This window comes from Anopheles stephensi, chromosome 3, assembly GCF_013141755.1.
Source record: "Anopheles stephensi strain Indian chromosome 3, UCI_ANSTEP_V1.0, whole genome shotgun sequence".
NCBI lineage: Eukaryota > Metazoa > Arthropoda > Insecta > Diptera > Culicidae > Anopheles > Anopheles stephensi.
In genome coordinates this window covers 39,327,983-39,343,001 of record NC_050203.1, presented here as the reverse complement: position 1 = coordinate 39,343,001, position 15,019 = coordinate 39,327,983, and the positions used below count along the sequence as shown (strand labels likewise).

At 49.9% G+C, this 15,019-nt stretch overlaps 2 protein-coding genes across 13 annotated transcripts in view; both read right to left on the bottom strand.

Annotated features, from left to right (window-relative positions):
• Nucleotides 1–11,966, bottom strand: part of LOC118511923 — a 32,137-nt gene extending 20,171 nt beyond the window's left edge. For 5 of the 11 annotated variants that reach the window (XR_004906195.1, XR_004906196.1, XM_036055568.1 and 2 more), the window contains exons 1-4: nt 6,398–7,519; nt 3,338–6,185; nt 1,169–1,511; nt 396–1,061 (exon numbers count right to left, since the gene is read on the bottom strand). Coding sequence is in view for 9 of the 11 variants with exons in the window: in XM_036055568.1 (XP_035911461.1) it covers nt 396–1,061; nt 1,169–1,511; nt 3,338–6,185; nt 6,398–6,429 (3,889 nt within the window). In the remaining 2 variants the exon portion in view is untranslated. Of the gene's footprint in view, nt 1–395; nt 1,062–1,168; nt 1,512–3,337; nt 6,186–6,397; nt 7,525–7,912; nt 8,097–9,190; nt 9,837–9,908 lie in introns of those variants that run through there. The other 6 variants (XM_036055566.1, XM_036055564.1, XM_036055563.1 and 3 more) reach the window with 6 other exon arrangements.
• Nucleotides 11,967–12,559: 593 nt separating this feature from the next.
• LOC118511929 (adenosine deaminase 2-like) lies at nt 12,560–14,914 on the bottom strand. Of its 2 annotated transcripts, XM_036055610.1 has the most exons (7): nt 14,712–14,914; nt 14,582–14,653; nt 13,976–14,517; nt 13,429–13,911; nt 13,211–13,356; nt 12,784–13,141; nt 12,560–12,717 (listed from the first exon to the last, which is right to left on the bottom strand). In XM_036055610.1, the coding sequence occupies exons 3-7, from the start codon at nt 14,413–14,415 to the stop codon at nt 12,609–12,611; spliced, it is 1,536 nt and encodes a 511-aa protein (XP_035911503.1). In that variant the 5' UTR covers nt 14,416–14,517; nt 14,582–14,653; nt 14,712–14,914; the 3' UTR covers nt 12,560–12,608. The 2 variants fall into 2 exon arrangements, with proteins under 2 accessions (XP_035911503.1, XP_035911502.1); XM_036055609.1 differs by having other exon boundaries at nt 14,582–14,914.
• Nucleotides 14,915–15,019: the final 105 nt, after the last annotated feature.

The following is a 15,019-nucleotide window of genomic DNA, read 5'->3' as shown; positions in this document are numbered from 1 at the left end:
TTGAATTTTGATTCAGTTCGATTCATGTCATACATATCCTTAATTGTTCCTATTCAATACAGAATCTACGAAACGACCAAACAAACATGCACGGGATCGTAAAGACTAAACGGACCCAGATATGATAGATCTATGCAGCATAAAACTGGGAGAGAATACTATCGTACTAAGTTGTTGAAAGAGATAGGTAAAATAAAGTGACCTAAAACAGCTTCTCAATAAGCTACAACAAGTACGACAAGTAACGAAACAAGGAAGGAAGGTGACAGCGAGGACAACGGGGAGAAAAACTAGTGCGCTTCTGTGAAAGCTGGACCATTGTTAGACCATTACAAGAGTCAGTTGTTTAAGGATCATCGTTATCAAGTTCGCCATGGCACGGTGTTAAAACTTACCTTCATCATCCGACGAGTAGCTGTTGTAATCACCGTTCAGCTTCACCTCACTGCCGTACGCCGATGTTTGGGCAATGTTGGCCACACTGCCACCATGCTTTCTAGCGGATGCCGCCCCAATCCCGGTCAGATCGCCGATCGATTGCCGTTCATACGTCGCACCGTAGTAATCGGCGCGAAGAAGAGAATCTTCCGACTTCATGCCATAGATATCCTCCTGCCGCCGCCGGTCGCTTGCAGTGGAGGAGCCTGGATTAAGCGATTCGGCCGAAGCCATGGTGGCCGAATGTTGGCTAGCGATTTTTTTCGTCAGAGGCGATTGCAACATACGTTGCTTCCATTCGAGCAGCCGCTTCATTGATTCTTCCCGTTTGCGTTCACCATCCCGGGCGGATGAATCTTCCTCTTTGCGAGGCAACCGGGCGCTTGCTGAGCGTGCGAATTGCTCCTGCTGCTGTTGCAGCGAGGATCCACTTCCTTGTTTCTTCAAGCTACTCACAGTCGGACGACTGTTTCCCCCGGCACGGTCAGTAGCAGAGGGGCGGGGCATACTTTGTGACCCTATGGCATAATCCTCCACCTGTTGCTGCTGTTGCGCTGGCATGATCTTACCACTGCCACTGCGGTACAATCCTTCTCGGGGCATCGTTCCGCCGGCGAACAATCCTGGGGAAAAAGTGATCCAACAAACCAACACCGGCAACGATGTACATCAAACGTGCCCAGCAAATTGCCATTTACAGTTCGCAAGAAACTGTGTACAAGTCCCTTACCTTGTAGTTCGTCGGATCGTTGCTTGCGCGATGCACCAGTACCGGAGTTGTTTGCCCGCTGCAGGTACGATGCGCTTTGCAGCCGCATCTTCTCCGCATAGCTCGCCTCAGAATAGTAATAGTGATCGGGCGTTCGGTTAATGTCCAGGCTGGACTTGGGCCGCGGAGTGCGATGTACCGGGCTCGGTTCGTCATTAGTGCCGCTGATCGTCTGGCTAATGGGATGCCTTGCTTCATAATCCAAAAAGTCGGCAGAATGTGGCCTAGGAATGGTTGGTGGAATAGGTCGGGCACGCATCTGAACGTGCTGCGGTAACGGTGCAGCACCTGCGGCTAACGTATGCTGGAAAGTAAATTTATTTAAACCGAGAACAGTTTACTAATTAATAAATTGTTTTTAAAAATATAGTGACTATCTATTTAAAAAATATGTTAAACAGGAATCACGCTAAAATTATGCATCGTTAAGTTACAAAACAAACAAACGTAAGGCTGGTGTACGAATGCTTATTGTACGGGGTCCCCACCCAGCGGACTGTATTATAACTGTCCGGTCCTATTCGACTACAAATATGACAAAAGTTTGCTAAAACGTACTGAATGTGGTAGAGATGTACTTCTTCTTCTTTCTTAGAGCACTACAACCTCGAGAGGTCTCAGCCTGCCAATTTCTGGCTCTCTGTGACTGGATTCTACCCGTAGTAGCAAAGTAATCAGCCTTACGTACGGGAGAGGCGGTCTGGATGGGAGATATGAACCCCGGCCCAACCGAATGAAGACCGGCGCCGCTGTCGCCTCGGCCACCGGACCGCCCCAAGGTAGAGATGTACGGCTCCTTCTTGACATGGCGCTTCGCATTAAACCTCAGATGCTAGCCATTATCTTTAGAATAACCTAAGAGTTTTACGATCCTACCACCATAAATAGACTGGTTTCTTCGCAAGCATGATCAGGGTTAGAATAAGCTAGTATTGATTATTGCACATCAGTCCAATTCTCGAGTCAATGCAATCAGACTCCTTCCATAGAGACCTAGTGAAGCACGCTCAGATTATACCACTCAATGTATACTGCTAGGACTCCTCCAATCGCTGGAAGCACGACAATCGACAGTTCAATTTATGTTTGTGGCTAGGTTGATTAGTAACAAACATGAAGCACCAGCTCTCGTTAGCTCCTTTAAATTGTTGGCCTTCAGCAGTTTCGTTAAATCGTATTCCACCTTATCAAACCTGCTCTGTTGATGGGGTAGGGATCCGCTACTCCTGTTGGGTTCCCACTGATGGGCCTGGGATAGCAGTCTGATGGCTTTGTCGTTGCCTTTGTTCCAGGTATCAGAAAATCGGTCCAAATGGTGTACAATATCCCGAACTAGATGGACATTGTAATACAAAACTAACCGTCCATGCCTGCAGAAGCCGTCTGTGTGACATTAACTCGAAATGGCGCTTGTAAAACCTTTCTTTGAGAGGCTCGTCCGCGTGCCATGCCTCTTTAAGGGTTTTACCAGCAAAACCAACACAATTTTTTCGCCTAACCATTATCAAAGGTCCCTGTTTATTTATCCAGGATTATTGAAAAAATGAACCATTTATTTTTATGGCAGCCATTGTGGGGACACGCCCGGTGGTAGATGCGACAGCGGTGCCGGTATTCACACGGCATACGCGGGGTTTAAATCCCATCCGGGCCGTTCTCCCATAGTGAGGACTTACTTTCCTACTATGCGGTATCAATAAGTCTAGTAAGCCAGAAACTGCAAGCATCAAAGTCTTAAGAGGTCGTTAAGCCAAGAAGAAGAAGAAGAAGAAGAAGAAGGTCGCTGTGGGACTGAGCGGCATTTTTTTTGTAAAATATCTCTTTATCGTAGGATTCGAGCCAATATTGCTCTATTGAGTTATATGTTGTAGTTTAAGTTTTTGCTCTATCCCAAGTCCAACTTTTATTCGAAGCATAATCTTCTGCTGCTGTATTATGTCCCGACGCAACTAGGTCATTTGTATACCGTTCTAGTCTGAATAAAATTTACGAGATCTCTACACTCAGCAACCGAAACATGAACCGAAAATGAGGTATACACCCAAACCCGGCAGAGTCTATTAGCCACGTTAGACTGCATGATCCATACCTAATTCCAATTATAAACGGTAATTGCTATTCAACACTTACCTCAAATTGACCGGCATTGTACAATGAGTTTCCCATGTACGGAGGAAATGCTCCATTACTGTCGTAGCGCAGTGGACTGGATGGTCGTTTATAGCTTGTCCCACCTGCCACACCCCCCTCCCCGATCATCCCCTCCATCGGGCCAGCCGTGTTCGATGGTAGCGATTTCGACAGCATGGTTAAGTTATAGATGTCCTCATAGTCGGACATGTGCTTGGGATCGATCGCTGCATTTGGCGGCCCGTACGTATCCGGAGTGCGGCGATCATTACTAGGGTACAGAAATGGATTCGTTCCGGCTCCGGGCGCACTTCGCAGCTTCTGGCCATGCAGGGGCGATGACTGCATTCCAAGTTGTTGTTGTTGCTGTTGCTGTTGCTGTTGCTGCTGCTGCTGCTGCTGCTGTTTGGAAGCATTCAATTGCTGCTGTTGTTGCTGCTGCTCAATAAGCTTTTGAATGTACAAATCCCGCTCGATCCGTTTCGGATCACCGTAGATCGCCTGAGCCGTTAAAGCAGTCGGCGTCCGGTTGTTTCCCACCGCCATTCCACCGCCGGGCTGGGCACCGGGTGCTGTTCCTGGGAAAAGCATTTGCTGATGTTGCACCATTTGCTCGTAACGATCCGGCATAAACGTGTGTTCGGGGCTAGGTGAAGAATAACCTGCATCGTTAACCCTTCGCGGCTTGGGCGGTGCATTCGCGTACAGTGGCTGCGGTAACGACATACTATCGTTAAGCCCGGCGGCACCTGCCCCGCTGCTACTGCTACTTCCGTTGCCGCTCGCTTGCTGAATAAGTTTCATGGTATCGTTCGAACCCTGCGACTGGGGGCCACCGGTACCGCTCGAGTCGCTGGACAAAAGTTCGCCGCTATTTCCACTGCTGTTTGCCTGGTTATTGCTGTACTGCTGCTGCTGCTGCTGCTGCTGCTGCTGGGTTCCCTCCTGCTCGGGACCCACATGCTGTATCATCATCGTGGCTAACGTCAACGCCCGTACCCACTGGCTCATGGATTCACCGTTCTCCGCCGCAAACACGAACGTGCGCATGTTCGCATGCTCACATTTGAACGCAAACTTGCGGTAGATTTTGTCCTCCGGAAAACAGGCGGATACCTTGTACGATGGAAGCAGCACGGTTCCCAGCAGCTTTTCCTCCTCTTGACCCTTGTAGTAGTACAGCACGTACTCGGACAGCACAAACCAGCGCCGGCGCCATACCTTCAGCCCATCGGAACCCTGCTTATACAGCCAGCCGGACAACGCAACGGGCGCATTAGCCGGCCGCTTGGTGACGGGAGACTTTAGTGTGTGCTGCTGTCCACCACCACCACCACCACCACGCCGGCGCTCGCTGGAATCATGCGAAGGACTTGAGAGTGTGTCTGACGGTGACGATTTGACCTGCTGCTGTTGTTGCTGTTGTTGTTGTGGAGCAGCACCGCCACCGTTCCCGGCCAACAGCATCGAACTGATCTGTGTCTGACAAGCCTGGTTAACCACCTGTCCTGGAATGTTTTGCTGGATGATGATTTCGCTGCTTGCACCTGGTGGAGAAGCTATTCCGCCCTGCTGATAGCCACCCTTTTGGTGGTATAAAGATTCTTCCTCGCCATACAACCCGATGCCCGCACCACCACTCGCATCGTTCACTGTCCCATGGTAGGATGGCACGTGCGAGCGCATTATCTTATCAGTTTCGCTAGCTACCGGTTGACAGTGGTTCATAAGATTCAGGCTAGATGGCGGTGCATTGCGGTTCTGTGATCCGCTCGAAGTATATCGTGCCTGCTGTTGTTGCTGCTGCAGTTGTTGCTGTTGCTGCTGCATTTGCTGCTGCTGCTTCATGGCATGTTGCATCTGCTGATGGTGTTGCTTTTGCTGTTGCTGTTGCTTCTGCTGATGCTGCTGCACTAGCTGCTTTTGCTGCTGCTGCTGTTGCTGCTGAGCAGAATACTGCGGATGCTTATGAACCTGCAACTGAGTTTGGGGCGATGGCTGTTGCTGCTGCTGCTGTTGAATTTGTTGCTGGTGGTGCTGGGAGAGATTCTGCAGTAGATTTTGCTTCAGATGATAGTTTGGAACTGGCGGGTTCAGCTGCTGCCGTAAGGCAAACGTTTGCTGCTGATGTGCAATCGCTTCAGTGGCCGTTTTGATCTGTTGTTGTATTTTTTCTCGCTGAAGCTGTTGAAACTGTAGCTCCAGCTTCGACATTGGGGCATTCTGTGACGAACTCATCCCGCTCGTCACCGAGTGTGGCGTTCCAACGCCGCTTCCAGTGATGCCAGATCGCACCAACGGCGCCGTTTGGTACAATCGTTCCCGTTCGCCACTTGCGCCTCCACTTCCACTCGATGGTGAGCTCACACGGTACAGCTGCTGCTGGTGCTGATCGTACCCGTATGCTCCACCGGGGCCGAGAGTGTTGCTGCGAAACTGTTGCTGGTGCGGTAGAAGCATTCCTTGCTGCCCGGCCGGTAGATGGTAGGATGGTCCACCGCTGGTGGACGAAAGATCTCCAACATCTGTCGCACCGTAGAGCGCACCACTGTTGGTGCTGAGCGAGGACTTTGGGCTACCGGTCGAGTACGGTGACCGTAGCGAAGACGGGTGTTGACCGTGCTGACCATAGCTCTGGTACTGCGATGCATTCGGTGGAAACATGGTCGCACGACCGGGAGCTGCTGCCGTCGCACCGTAGTCGTAGCCACCCGGTGGTGGCGGATGCTGATATCCACCGCCACCCTGCGGAGGCTTCATCTGAGGCATCGGCGCCAGATGCGAATTGGCTTGTTGCAGCTGCTGCAACTTTTTGCTCTCCATCGTCGTAAACGTGGGCGGATCAATCCTAGAACGTTCGATGCACGTTGGAAGAAGCGAGAGGAGGAAAAGCACGAATTAGCGATTGCGGTTTGGGGGCTCGTAATTAAACAAATAAAAGCGAATAAAGCTACACGTGTACACAGGAAATACCTAGTGTGAACAAATAACTATACCAACAAATTATACGATTAACAACGTTCCTCACGTTTAATAAGCAATTGAGTTCTTCAAGCTTACCAATCCCATAATTGCCAAAGACAGCTAAACATGATTTTTTTTCCTGCTTTACGTTACGTACTTCTTTTTAAACCCACCAAAACATACACACACGCACACACGCACGCACACACGTCCACATACAAATCTAATTCGCCATAGAGACGACCAGCCAGCCTACTGCTCCTTTTGGTGGCAGTGATTTACCAACAAAATTGACTTTCGAGCGCGTGTTTCGGTACGCTGGGCCGTAGAATTACAACCATTGCTTCTCTCACAATTTCTCCACAAATTACACACACTCATCAGCGTCATCATCATCATCGGTGATCATCGATATCCAACGGGGGGATGGCAGCATTCCAGGCTTGTTACTAAACACATGCGCCGGAACTGGGACTAACTAACCATCCACCATGTCGTCGTCACATGCACACATTTCCATAGTGCTTCCGAGCACTACTATTTTCGTACGGTGAACTTCAACACCAAACTCACCAATTGGACATTTCTTTACTTCGCAAATTACACACTGCTAGACACGTTAGAGCTGAGAGGAGCGGATATTTAAACCTGTAGTAACGCATTACGGTGAGTAATGATGCCTCTGTGTATGTTTCACGGACCGACCGAACGACCGACCCCGCACCACGATGGCGACTAATTTCGTGACCCATTTTTAACACTTTTCCCCCATTTTCGCCGGATGATGATCGGTACGGGTTGTGAGCGATAGAGAAGATGAAATGCAAAAAAAAACTTGGGGGGATGACAGGAACGCAAGGCACGAGCGGCCAGTACGTACGTACGAAAACTTGACCCGAATGATGCGCACCAGCACACACACACACACACACACAAGCAAGCGCTAATGTCGCGAGGAGTATTTGAGTACGTCTTGCATACTATTCATAGGGCAGGTTTTGGGGGTTCGGTTTGCTTCATCGTCCTTCCGTTTTGCTTGTGACGACGACGACGTCGACGACGATCCAACGTGTAATAGTGGTGGAATGCTCAACTACTACGCACCCGTGGGATCATTTCACTCGAAAAGCGTCCAACCGTACTTTCACTGCACCGTAATCGATAATAATTACGACCATTTCGCTCCGAACGGCCGAGGCAAATACTACCACCAGGCGCGTATTGAGCTCGCTTTTCCTCCCCCTTTCCCCATCGAAATTCCCAGTCCCCTTCCCTCCACCGCCTCTCCCGCTAATTCCCAACGTCTTCTTGCAGCGCCATGAATGAAATTGCTACGGATGAATTACTACGATAAACAAATGCAAACGCGTCCGGGAAATCGTGAGGTTGGATGGTGTTATTTTTTTGTTGTATGTCTTGTCTTCATTCTGACAGTTTAAATGCCCTGCTGGATGTGGATATTTCTTTTCCACACGCACAACGCCAGACCAACAAATGTTGTTGTCTAATTGGTGTTGCCACAGTCACCAGCGTTTGGAGCACTCGGTGGGTTGGGAAAGCGCAACTTCAAGATTCGTTCTGTACACTACTCGTGAAACCGGAAAAACTGACTGGTTCGAGATGGTGAATGAATATTGTGCACTGATTTTCCACTGATTATCTAAAGCTGCGAAGCCGAGGAATGACCAAATGCAGAGCGCGATTGCGAAAAAACTACCCCACTGACGGGACTACTCTCTGGTCAACTGTTCCCAGTTGTGCCTGGCTTCCCGAACAGGTCCTTCCACTTCAACATCAACACACACACACACACTCACTCGCACGATACAGGAAGCATCGTTATACCTTCCTGTGTGTGTGTGTGTGTGCGTGTAAATTGTCAGAGTGAGAGAAGGACCGACCTGTTTCTAAGCAAATGCGGGAGAATTTTCACCCACCCGCCTATACACGCAGCAGTGCGTGCGTCCTTGTCAATATTTGCTCCGAATCACAGTGCGCAGCCGTTTTCGAAGCATTTGTCGCTCTCCTTTTCCCTTGCCCTATCTTTCTCTCGGTTGCACGCCGTCCACCATCTAATTTGCATCATAAATGAACGAATGCGCGGGACGCCACAGCAACATAGCCGTTCAACCGTCCGTTTTGACATTTCGCAAACATTTGAACCAAACCCCCAACAAACGGCCATCGAACGGCCCAACGATGGACCAGCCGGCCCGGTTTATTTATAAAAGCGAGAAGGACACAGGCGGAGGAAAAAACTGCGAACCGCAAATAATAAATTCTGCTTCCGAACCCGTGTGCCAAGCCGAGCCGAGGTCTGTGGTGTCCGGGAGTGGTCTTCATCCCCATTACGTTCGATCCTTTCATCCCCACCCAGCAGCAGCTGTGACGGGCGCAGAACAAAAATCCGCGAAACATACCAATCGCATTACGCATACGCGAAACGTTTACCACGAAAGAAGGTTGAAAAACAAAACATACAGCGCAGAGATTGATCACGTACACACAGAGCAAAAAGAAAAGACAGCAACCATATCGTCACGCGTTGCCAACGGACACGGCAAACGGCGTTAGGAATTTGAAACTTAACTGTGTGAGTCTGTGTTTGTTTGGATATACGCGTGGTTCTGGGGGATTTTTTGCATACCTTGCCGATTTTTTTTTCTTCCCCCCGCTATTATTGCTATTCCCACCAGGCCACCACCACCCCCTATTTTCGACGGGCTCTTTCTTGAAGGGAGTGGTAAGCTTTCGCGTGTGAGTGTGTTTGTGGTTGTGTATGTAGCGGGGAGAATTAATTCTAGACATGCGTTTTTATCGTCATTTTCGCATGCATCAACTCGCTGCAATGTCATGCACCCGCATGTGAAAACAACAACATTGGTTTACCTTAAATATCACAGCGAAGGAAAGCATAACACAAGTGTGGCCCTGAACTGTGCTCGCACACAATCAAACGGCAGACTTATCCACCTCATCAAAAATCTTCTCCTCTCCGTCTCCATAAAACCGCCCTTTGCCCGTTATGTTAACCGTGACAAACACTTGCACACACACAGGCACAGGCACATCCATATGAAAGAGTCGTGGTCCCTAACAACACCCTCTTGCAACACACGGAGGAAACAAGACGGATCGAGAGCGAGAGATCACCAGTCATTTGCACACTTTTCTTCAGTCTACGTCGTCGTGTTCTTTCCCAACGGTCGGTGCTCCTGCTGCTTTGCGAATGTGTATGCAAAACAGGCTACAATTTTATGTTGTACCGTTACCCCCTGCGTTTCCCCCGCACCCGGTTGTCGTCCGCAACCTAACACACGAGCAGGTTCGTTCGACAGAGATCACCGAAACGATCACCCTCTTTTTGCCTTCGCTCGCTTCGCCCTTTCCACATCGTCGTCGCAGCGGTTGCTATGACGATGATCACGATCGATGGCTGTACTGAATGGTGATGGTATAGTGGTGGTAGTGGGTTCCCTGCCCTGCCCTTTCCTCCCACTATCTTCCCACCCCACCTATCTCTTCTTGCTGTTCCTTCTACGATCACGGATCCCTTTCGATCTCGCTCCCACCACCCGAAAGCTCTCGCTCTGTCCGCCATCCTTACCTGGTGCGACAGCATTAAAGTCAACATTCCTTTCCTTTGGATAACGCGCTCTGCCGTAGTATGCTGTTGTTGGCTGTCTTCTACGTTGGTACGGGTTCGGCTTCCCTTCTGCTACCTTCTGCTTCTCGCACCGTCTCGCTTCCCCTGGCCGATCAAACCAAAGGAAAGTCAGCAACGTTGACACCCCGATGGAAAGATCTTCCTCTGGATATCGATAATGAACCTTGTGTGTGTGTGTGTGTGCTTCTTCCTTTGGTAATATCGTGAAAGCACTACACCAGCCAAGCTCAAACACCATCATCGGCGCATCATCGCACAGTCACCTCGCACCACCTCATTGTGTATTCCGTGTGCAATCCCGGACACCACTAGCAGAGAGCTCACTTACCACAACATGAGCGGACAATTTCACCTTTTTCTGGGTGGCGCACTTGTACAGATAATCAGTAATTCCCAAACGGTCGAAAACGAAACCACTTGACACTTTTCCTTTTTTCCGAAACAAACAAAACAAAGAAAACACTTCTTTCAACCACTTTTCCGACCCGTTTCCAAAGCACGCACACCACACTTCAAATGGGAAAAGTGTGCGAAAAAGCGCAACAAATCGTAGTAGCACTTTCAACTCAACAACCATAAAACTGCACCACGCCACGAACGAACCCTTTGGGAAGCTGTTGTTGATCGATCGCTCACTTTCTCACCTTCACGCGCACGGGGATCCGATCAGGTTGGTCGCTTGCCACCATTGATCGCCATATTTTTTTATGCACCCGACGCACACACACGCACGCACGCACTCTTTTCGATGTCACCGTTTTTTCTTCACTCGTGACACTACCCGTAGCACGGAAGAAAGCACTTACTGAGCAGATCGTGCAGAAAAAGGGCCACATAAACACTGAACAAATGAAGCTCTGACGGTGGCATAAAAGCTTCCTCCCGAGCGAACGCTTTTGCGTGGTGTTACGCGGACGATCTTCGGCTGCACAATGCTGCCCTGGCAGGCGCACAGCCACTTTCTCGGGAAATTTTTATAAACGTGTCACACACTTGCCTTCCGCTCCAACAGGTAATATCACTACCTTACACACACCACACACACGTACGTACTGTATCCCAGATCTAGCGGCCGACGGTGGCTGCGAGGGCGCACTAAACGCTGTACACGGCCGATCCCAGCAACCAGGCGTCTGTCTCTCTCTCGGCTGTGTGTGTGTGCCACACACAGCTACCCTTCGCACCCACTCTCCCCTTTCTTCCTGTGTGTTTTATCTTTTTCCTTCGCTTCGTTGCCGCACTGCACACACATCTACAGCAGGAACCAAGCAGCCGTTGCTACGGGCGAGGGTTGACGACGGTGTCCTCCGCCACGCACTTGCCTACCTTTATCCGCAGCTGTTCCCTTGCTTACCAACGGTAATATCATACATGCCGTCGCCGTCGTCGTAGTCATCATCGGCGTTTCTCCGGGAGCATTAGCCACATATTCTCGAGGGTTAAAAGCACAACGCGCGCGCGGCCCGTGTACGTTGTGCCGTCATCTGTGTGTGCTGACGGTTTTGTGTTGCTCGGTTGCTTCTCCCGCTTTTCTTTCGATCGTTCCTTCGCCACCAGCGGAAAACAGCAGCGGCAGCAGCGATCGCTTTCGGGGTGCGTTTCCCTAGCCTGCTGTGTTGTGCTGTGTATTTGGACGCCGCTCACGCACACGCAGACGCAGGTGTCGTTACTGCGATCGTGTTCCAACTACAGGACAGAGACGACCATATAGCGCACATTGGCACAATGGGTTCGCACACCATGTGCAGTTGGACATATGAAGCAGAAAAGCTTAAGTAAATTTTTAAATTTCGCATAGTAAATTATTTGACTTGTATAATGCTGCCAGCAAATTTCTCAGCTGATGCATCGTAAAGATTTAACAGGTATACATTTTAAATTAAACCATTTTCTAAATTTAGTTTAATGCATTCGCATCGAACGCAGCTGTGTTTGCATAGAACTTGTATACTCTATCAAACACTGACGAAATCCTTTTGGCCGCGTTCGAGATACAAATACTCATAAGGATTTTTAGTCCCATGTGGACTGTCCCCCACGGCAGGGGCAGTCCGGTGGCAGAGGTGATAGCGGCATAGATCTTCATAGGGCAGGACCGTATATCGAATCCCTCCAGTACGCTGTATCTGTAAGGATCTGGTGTGGTCAGAACATGGCAGGAAAATAGCACAAGACGACTCATCTCGTAAAGTTTTCTTAGGGCGTTCTCTAAGACGTCCTTCTTAACAAGACAGAACCGTGCTTCGAATCCCATCCGTTCCTTCATAGAGAGAGGACTGACTATCCAACTGAACTGCCTGACTGACTCTGTAAGCCTACAATGAGGTCGATAGCGCGTCTACAGGAAAGGCCAGGACATCAAAGTGGCGGAGTCTCGTCGTGCACCTCTAAAAAAGTAAGTTGAGGGCCTAGTATAAGTGGTCTTATGTTACAGGATCTCCTGTAAGGAGCATTGTAGGAGGATGCTCATGTGAGTGGCTCCCCGTATGATGGGCTCCCCTTCGAGAGAATTTGAGTGGAGATGTTTCTTCAGAATCTAGCAAGACCGGTTGATTGACTTATGGCCTCAGGTGGGTGCAAAAAAAGATAAGTTTGTTATTTTATATACGTTTATTATACCGTATTTTAATAAAGATACATTTAGACTTCCGCTTTCGCTTCACCTACCAATTCTCGAACAAATAAAGCCCATTGCTGTTCCATCGTTGCCGTAATGTTTTGGCGCTCTTCATCACTCAAGGAGCTATGTCTAGAGCAACGAGAACGCGTTTAAAAATAGGTTACAAAAGTTCATATGCGGAAGAAGAACACATACCTGATAGAGTTCCAAACGAGCTGCTTCAGAAAGCCAAGCCCCGTTTGCGGCGCGATCGCCATAAACGCATAGTAGTAGTCGAACGATACTCCAACGGCATCCCAAAACCCCGGATCATCGCTCGTGATAGTGATCGGCAGGTTTTGCGCCACATAAAAACTGGCCGGATGGTTGCGTAGATCGCGAACCAGCCCCAGCACTTGGTTGGAGATCGGACAAACTTCAAGCACGATTTGTTTCCGCCGAACGGTGTGCCAAAGGATGGGATGCTTGAGCAGTGCATAGCCATGCCCGATGCGCTTGCTGTCGAGCAGCACGGCGTCGATTACATTCTCATCGGCGTCGGAAAAATAGCCAACTGAAATAGAGGTGATCATACGGGGTTAGCATCGTTGGGGCCAGCTTACTTTCCTTACGCGGCATTCACCTAGTTCTCCTGCGTGGAAGAAATATGCCGGCGGTCCGGATGATATTGGCGGCTGCAGCAGCAACGAGGCAAAGCTTCGCAAAGACCGATTCAAATCTTCCTGCCCAACCAAATCAAAACCAACGACAAACCCTGGAAACGTTGCACTGCATACAAGAGATGTGATGTGATGTCGGTCAGCCGCAGGCAAGTGTCTACTACCATCACTATATACCAACCTTAAGCTCTCGTACAGCTTCAAAGCATTCTCCAGGTCGGCATCGCTCATGTTCTTATGCTTGGCCAATATCAATTTCACCCCCTGAAACGTCGGATGCTGTCGGCGAAAGTCTTCCACAATGTGATAGAGCGCGTACGCCACCTCGGCCGCACCGTACTCTCGGCCGTCCGCATCAAACACCTTGGCAAATGACATGCGCAGCTCGATGTAGTACACATTGTCGGTGTAAAACTCGTGCAGCAGTCGCCGGTGGTACGCCTCGAAGAACGGTTTGTACTGAAGAAAGCCCTTCATCGCATCGAAGCAGCTCTCGAAATCGCTCCACAGCTCGTCGATCGTAGCGTGGCCGCCGCGGGATGGTTTCAACTTCATGTTGATCAACGTTTCCAGCCATGCATCGAATGCAGCTACGTCCTTCTGCCGTTCCCTTCTCATGTCAGCTATAGGGCGCGTTTCGCTCACGGGACAGTTGTTGAGCGGTCTACGAAATACCCAAAACTCAGCTAGTTACTTCGATCCTGGTCCACTGGACCTTCTTTACCTACCTGACGGTGAAGTAGTAGCGATCGGCTACGGTGCACAATTTTGCCTCCTGCCTGTACGTCAGGTTCTTGATCACCCAGCTGGACGATACTGCGGCCGAGTTGTGCAGATGCAGGATGGCACCCTTGGGCATTAGCCGCAGCGCCCCAAACACGGAACTATTCTCGATCAGTGGTTTGGCGTCGAAAAAATGCATTCCCGCTGCCGGCAGGCCACGGTCCGATGACCGGAGCTCGTCCTTTTTCATCGCCCTCAGCATCCGATCGACACGCAATTCTTCCGAGCTGAGAAACACCTTTCCACCCAACCCATAGCCAGCTTCAGCGTCCACGATGGCGGCACGCACTTCATCGTACGCTTTCGTCCTGGACAGTGCCATCCCTACACTTCCCGTTGCACACAGCCCGATACATACGGCGACCACCACCAAGCCGACGGACATCACTGGAACGCGCGAGTATCGACAGAAGTGGACAACGTTTTGGATCGGATTGTGCGTTTAGCAACAGGCCTCCAGGGACCTGTGCAGTTGTGGCGTACCGGACTGTGGTGAATAAGCGATAACGAGGTGATTGGCACATTCGTGTCAGGACAAATAGAGAACCTACCGTTAATAATTGACGAGCGCCATATATTTCTGCTAGTGCCCCTTGACAGCACTTGACAACAGCAGGCATACACTGGTGAAGGAATTCATTAAAGAAACATGACCGATTGAATGTCAGAGCAATATGTCACCTGAAAATCGGGGCGATGGCTGGTTTTAGTTGTCAGCTAGATGGGTGTCTCGATGGATGCAAATTCATCCTTTCCTGGACCTTTGATCCTTTTCCAAGAAACTCTGTCTCCTCGGTTTTCCTTCCCCGGCTATATCGAGTCTTCGACAGGGTCAAAGGCTACGTGATTCAATCAATGAGGTCGTTGTGCTCCTTTCGAACGGACATCACTGACCCAACCATCGTAACCTACTGGACCGTTGGCCACCATGGTTCATTCTTCATCTCCCTCAGTACTCGTTCCGTTCTAAAATGGCAAGTGCATTGGCG